General features: G+C 34.8%; 1 protein-coding gene across 1 annotated transcript in view; it reads right to left on the bottom strand.

Moving 5' to 3' along the window:
• The window catches only part of rcl1 (RNA terminal phosphate cyclase-like 1), a 20410-nt gene extending 14875 nt beyond the window's left edge, over positions 1–5535 (bottom strand). The window contains exons 1-5 of the mRNA XM_016248315.1: positions 5351–5535; positions 4421–4492; positions 4175–4350; positions 1182–1256; positions 864–988 (exon numbers count right to left, since the gene is read on the bottom strand). Coding sequence (XP_016103801.1) covers positions 864–988; positions 1182–1256; positions 4175–4350; positions 4421–4492; positions 5351–5465 — 563 coding nt within the window. The 5' untranslated portion in view covers positions 5466–5535. The remainder of the gene's footprint in view (positions 1–863; positions 989–1181; positions 1257–4174; positions 4351–4420; positions 4493–5350) is intronic.
• Between the last annotated feature and the right edge of the window lie 1010 nt (positions 5536–6545).

Raw genomic sequence — 6545 nt, 5'->3', positions numbered from 1 at the left:
AAATATTTTCTGTGAAATTCAGTAATTAAGTTAATTCTGTAAAAGTAGTTATACCATTATAATCTTGCCTGCTGAAGAAAAAAAACAATAGAAACCCTCCCAAAACACAATAACAAATGTAATGGATTTCAGGGTTATAATGGGAATTTGTTTGGTTTTAATGTAAACTATAATGGCGTATATTTGATGGATTGTATTGGTGGGGTGTAATCTGGCAGATGGCAACCAATAGAACAACAGTAATTCCTATTGAAATAATGCCCAAAACAAAAATGAATTTTGTAACGGTTTAATGGAAACTATAAGAATTTCTGTGATGGTTTCTATTGTTTTTTTCAGCAGGGTAATGATACCCATACTGTGCTGCACATTATTGACAATATCGAGCTGAAGCTTGACTTTGCAAATTTAAAATCGCAATTTGATATTTCCCCCCAAATCGCACAGCCCTAGATCAAACGACTATTCGACAACAAAAATGTGTTGAAAACTGTTTTTCTTGTCGATGTCGACTAATCGTTTCAACCCTATAACGGGCTTCCATAAAAACCAGCTCCTAAATCTGTGAAAAGTTAGCCTACTCTTTATTTGAAAATGGCTGTATTTTTATTTTAAAAACTTTATTTGAATATGGCAACAATTTTTCAGCAGCTTTGTAAATAGGTTTGAAGACGAAACTCTTACCCGAGAGGTTTTCCTGCTATTTAGGAGAAATCTTAGTGGTAAGATGAAATTTTTTGTGAATGTAGACATTTGTGAAATTTCCCTTGTATTGGAAATTTCAACTAATATTGTGGAACTTTCTTGACAGAATTGACAGAATTCCTGGTAACCGGTTTTATCATCAATGGAAGGATACGCTCGCTGTTCCTCGGATCCTCTTGATTTTTCCCGGTTCCGTGAGCTGAACGGGTTTCATGGAGCGGCGAACGGGACAAGTGAAGAGCACCTCACCTCCTCCTGCAGGAGTCATGCCTCGCTTCAGCACCTACAAACCAGATCAGCAACACAACGCTAGAACACAACCCAACCATTTGCATTTATGCATGTGCAGATGCTTTTATCCAAGGCGACTTGCATTGCATTCAATGTAAACGCTGCATCACTTCATGCATTCACTGGGAAACTGAGCCAAGTTAATAGACTAATAGTTTCAAGTTTGTCACACACTACTTACAAACCTTTATTTCCAGACCGGCTCCATCAATCCCAAACTTCTTCATCAAAGGAATGGCAGTGACCTTCAGAAGATCCACCTAGAGAACATGAGCATTTTACACCGATAATTAGACATCAAAGCAGAAGAATCAAATGTGATTACTATAATATTACCACACACACACTCTCAGAATAACAGTCGACAGATACTGGATTGTGGCGAAAACTAATGAAAAGTAGGAAAATCTGGCCAAAAATTTGTTATATGAACAAAAATGAAATTTATTAAAAGGTTCACAATAATGTCTTGGGAAAAAAAAAATATATATAATAATAATCCAATAACAAACAGCTGTGCTTTATCACACGCAATTTTTTATTATTATTTTATTATCATGAAATGTATAAGTGTAACAAGAAATGGAGAGAAACGCAACATTTCTAGAAGTAACATCAGCTCAGCTCAAGTGTAATTCAGTATACAGTATGTCCATGTGCCCTCATATAAACTTTATACCATGCTCAGTTTTTAGATGTATATATTTCACCTTGCTCTTATGTTTGTTTTGCACATTGGTGTATGCAAATTTCAATGTTGTTATATTTTTCATATTCATTCATACCGTGTTATTCTTTATGATTCTTTCTTTAATTGTTACTTCACATTACATTATATTAATGTCTTATGTTACACATATACTCAAGTATTATTCATTTATTCTCTTTATTTCCATTTATACTCATATGTGACCCTGGAGCACAAAACCAGTCATAAGGGTAAATTTTTGGAAATTGAGATTTATACATCATCTGAAAGCTGAATAAATGATCTTTCCATTGATGTATGGTTTGTTGGGATAGGACAATATTTGGTCGAGATTCAACTATTTGAAAATATTGAATCTGAGTGTGCAAAAAAATCTAAATATTGAGAAAATCATCTTTAAAGTTGTCCAAATGAAGTTCTTAGCAATGCATATTACTAATCAAAAATGAAGTTTTGATATATTTACAGTAGGAAATTTACTAAATATCTTCATGGAACATGATCTTTACTTAATATCCTAATGATTTCTGGCATAAAAGAACAATCTATAATTTTGAGCCATACAATGTATTGTTGGCTATTGCTACAAATATCCCCCAGCGACTTAACACTGCTTTTGTGCTCCAGGGTCACATATTCCATTGACGTAGTATATTTTTCTTCATTTGACATAAGAAAGTACATCTTGTTATGCTTAAGTGATGTCTGGATAGGATGTTGGAAACGTATTCTCTGCAAAAATATTTTTATATGCAAGGATGTTTGCTAAATTTGTCTTTCGTGGTACAGCGAGTTCTTTTCCAAGAGCTGGTGTTTGCCAAGATCTGCTATTTCTGCTCAAAAGGTGTAAAACCACAGCCTGTCAGCCTCATCTGTGCTTTTATCTGATCTCATCTATCGCACCTCATTGTCATGTCAACATCACCTGACCTAGCTTTGAGCTTCAAGTTAATAAGACAGTGACACAATGGATAAAATCGATCAGACAAAGATCTTGTGATGTTGTAAGAGGATGTAAGTCTTTAGTATATAAATTATTCCAATTGGCTTATCAGACATCTGCTTCTTTTCTTCTGCACATATCACATGCTCCAAAGGCCTTTGTCTTTTGACTTCTGAGAATTATTATACTTTGGTTAAATCTCAGAGATTTTAAGTAGAATATATACTCAGCTTGAACTTTGTAATCATTTTTTTTTTACTTTAATATTTCATTTCTGTAATTGTTATCATTTATGATTTTGTCTTAAAATTAGGCTCGGCACGATAGATGGTGCTGACGGTGTTAAGCTGCAACACTTACGGTTATGTCACTTGCCCACCGCGTCACCGACACCCACCGTCGTTTTGATTTTTTATAGTAATAAAAATAATTTAGTTCAGTAAAAGAACAGACACTACAATTAAAAACTGAAAGCAGGCTGCTCAATGCAGCATGCCGAACGACAGTCGCATCACAGATCAGATTTCATTTCTCCAGTGAGGAGAGTGAGTCGAGCCGACTGATTGAGAGTGAGGTGAGACAGACAAGAAGAGTGAGGTGAGACAGACAAGAAGAGTGAGGCGAGACAGACAAGAAGAGTGAGGCGAGACAGACAAGAAGAGTGAGGCGAGAAAGACAAGAAGAGTGAGGCGAGGTGAGACAGACAAGAAGAGTGAGGCGAGACAGACAAGTAGAGTGAGGCGAGAAAGACAAGAAGAGTGAGGCGAGGTGAGACAGACAAGAAGAGAAGTAAATCATGGGCTAATTTTCATTTTTGGGTGAACTATCCCTTTAACCAACAAAGAGGCCCTGCAATCAGAGTTTCGACGGCATGGCAACAACACTCTACCACAACAACTCTTCCTTTTCTCTAAAGCAGCCCAACATGGCCACGCCCCCTTTTTTAATGTAAATTTTAGGGTTTGTGATGTCACAAATGCAGGAAGAAGCTCATCGTAGTCTTTTTTTTGTAGTCCTTTAAATAGGACTCCCTTTGCATTGAACTCTGAGCGTCGTAACTTTGCAGACGTTGTTTATGCTCTAACAGCAACATTTCACACGAACTAAAGTTAACAAAGTGAAATCGTAATCAACCACCCATTTAAAGGGACAGTTCACCCAAAAATGAAAATGTATTTATTTTTGCACTTTATTCTGCTGAACACAAAAGATGATATTATGAAGAATGCTGGCAATCTAACAGACAATGGCAGCCATCAACTTCTATAGTGTGGAAAAAATACCTTGGGAGTCAATGGCTACCGTCAGCTGTATGGTTCCGAGCATTCTTCAAAATATCTTCTTTTGTGCTCAACAGAAGAAAGAAACTCGTACAGGTTTGGAACGATGTGAAGGCGAGTAAATGATCACAGAATTTTCATTTTTGTGTGAACTGTCCCTTTAAATTGACAAATTAACACTAAAGGTGACAGGTTTCCATCCCTGACCAATGGGCAAGTATCGGTGAAAATTGGGCAAACACTCACCGATGGGTCTGTGGGGTCGTTGGTGACGCCCTTCAGCACGGCTCTGAGCAGGGTCTTCCCGAACGGGGCCAACATGAGCAGAGCCTCCAGATAATAACCAATCGAGCGCTGGACGTTACACTCGTGCTCCACCGAGCCGCCGTACAGCAAACCCGGCTGATAGAACAACACCGTTCCTGCGTCAACAGATGAATATCATCAGAGAACAACCAACACGTCTGTTAACCAGCGTTCACCAGAACTCACCCGTCTGGTTGATCTCGATCCTGGTGCCGTTGGTCACTTTGTCGAGGAGCCTGACGAAGCTCGCTTCAAAATCTGACCAGCACAAACACATCTGACCTTTAGATTTCAATGAAATAATCAAATAATATCTTCAGCAAAAGAGCAAAAACAGACGCACATTTTGAAACACATAAAAACAAAAGATCAAAAAAAACTAAACAGGAAAAATCTGATGAGAAGAGCCACATTTAAGCCAAGCTGCTGATATAACGCCTTCTGCTTTAATGCCTGAAACTAGTTTCGAAGCCAAATATAAATTTGATTATACATTTATTTACAAGACTAAAATGTCATACAATGCTTTTAGACGAAAGAGTGGATCATTAACTAAAATTATGTGAATTTTAGTTATCCAAAGTAAAAAATTATGAAAAAAATAATTAAAAAAAACAATAAATGTACAACAAAGATTTTTTAATTATATATAAATAAAATACACTAAAAACAAAAATCCATTAAAATATGGTAAAAAAAATACTTATTTTATTTAGAAAAGAAACTAAAAGGCAAATAAATAAGTCTAGAATAAACAGGGTTCAAAATGACAAACAAACTTGGACATGCAGTGGTATTTTATTGATAAAATACATTTAAAAGGCAAATAATTAAGCCTAAAATTAATAGAATACAAAATGACAAAAAACCTAAACAAATAAATACAAGAAAATAAATTCATAAATGAACTGAACATGCAATAAATACAAGTAATAAACTATTTTAAACTACAGAGACAAAAACTCTGGATACATGTGCTGTAGATAGATGATGCTGTGATGATAATGTATTTCATATAATGGATGTATAGATGTTTTGATGATGATGAAGAGCTGTGTTATTGATTGTTTACATGCTGCATCACGTGTCATGTGTGTTGTTGTGATATAAACGCACCTCGCAGGCCGGGATTGTCATCTTTAGATCTGATGTTTAGTATTTTCTCTCGTTTTCTGCTCAGTGTGGACAACACGAGTCTCTGTCTGAAGCAGCTGCAGCCCTCAAACTCCATGATGTGAGGAACACACGTGCTTCTGCACTCAACACAGACTCGCGACGAGAGCCCGCGAGGGACAAACCACAAAACGCGAAGGCGAAAAGATGACCACCAGAGGGCCCAACTTTCTCTGCTCGGACACCACAGACTAGAGAGAAACTGTAGAAAGGCATTTTTTATTATTTTAATCTATGCTGTTTTTTTTTGTCAAGCTAAATAAACTATGTAATACAATAAAAATGTAGAAATATATTAAAATAAAAAAAGGTTAAATATAAATGTTAAATGGAAACAAAATGGAAAGGATAAAAACTATTAAAATTAAAATAATATAAATGTACATTTCTTATAAATATATTAAATGTATAGTTATATTTTATTCATATTTTAGTGATGTTAATAATAAATATTAATAATTTTACAAATATTTTATAATATTAATATGCATATTTTTATTTTTATATTTAGTGATTTAATATCTGTCATGAATACTGATACTAGCTTATTTATTTATTTGTCTATTGAGATTTGATCTCATTTATTTGTGAATATTAAAATTAAAGATTTACAGTTTACAGTCAAAATCTTTTTTTTTTTGTACTTATTTTGTTATTATTATTATTATTTGTCATATCACATATAGTAGATAAGATATATAAATTTTTTTCAAACCACATTTTACAAAACCAAGACAAAATCTAAAAATCAAAGGCAAAAATATTTCAAATGTATTATTTAAAGCTTAGCTATTTTATTCATTAATCGAATGTCAATAAAACACAAACAAGGCATTTATTAAGACCTTTTGTGAATTTACAGTGAATTCAGGTTAGTATGTGTTCAGTGACATACATTTTATGCATTTTATAATAAAAAGCAGATACATTTTCCCTAGTGCAGATATTTCCAATTCTAGACTACTACATTAAAAGTGTGCTGGTTTTATCTGGTCTTGACCTTCCTCTTAATATGTCAGAAAGCTTCACTGCATTTAACACACACACTCACTCACTCACACACTCACTCACACACACACACACACACACACACACTCTCTCTCTCTCTCTCTCACACACACACACACACACACTCACA

The sequence above is a fragment of the Sinocyclocheilus grahami genome, unplaced genomic scaffold (genome assembly GCF_001515645.1).
Source record: "Sinocyclocheilus grahami isolate Dianchi unplaced genomic scaffold, SAMN03320097.WGS_v1.1 scaffold875.1, whole genome shotgun sequence".
Lineage (NCBI taxonomy): Eukaryota > Metazoa > Chordata > Actinopteri > Cypriniformes > Cyprinidae > Sinocyclocheilus > Sinocyclocheilus grahami.
This window is presented reverse-complemented; position numbering and strand designations above follow the sequence as displayed.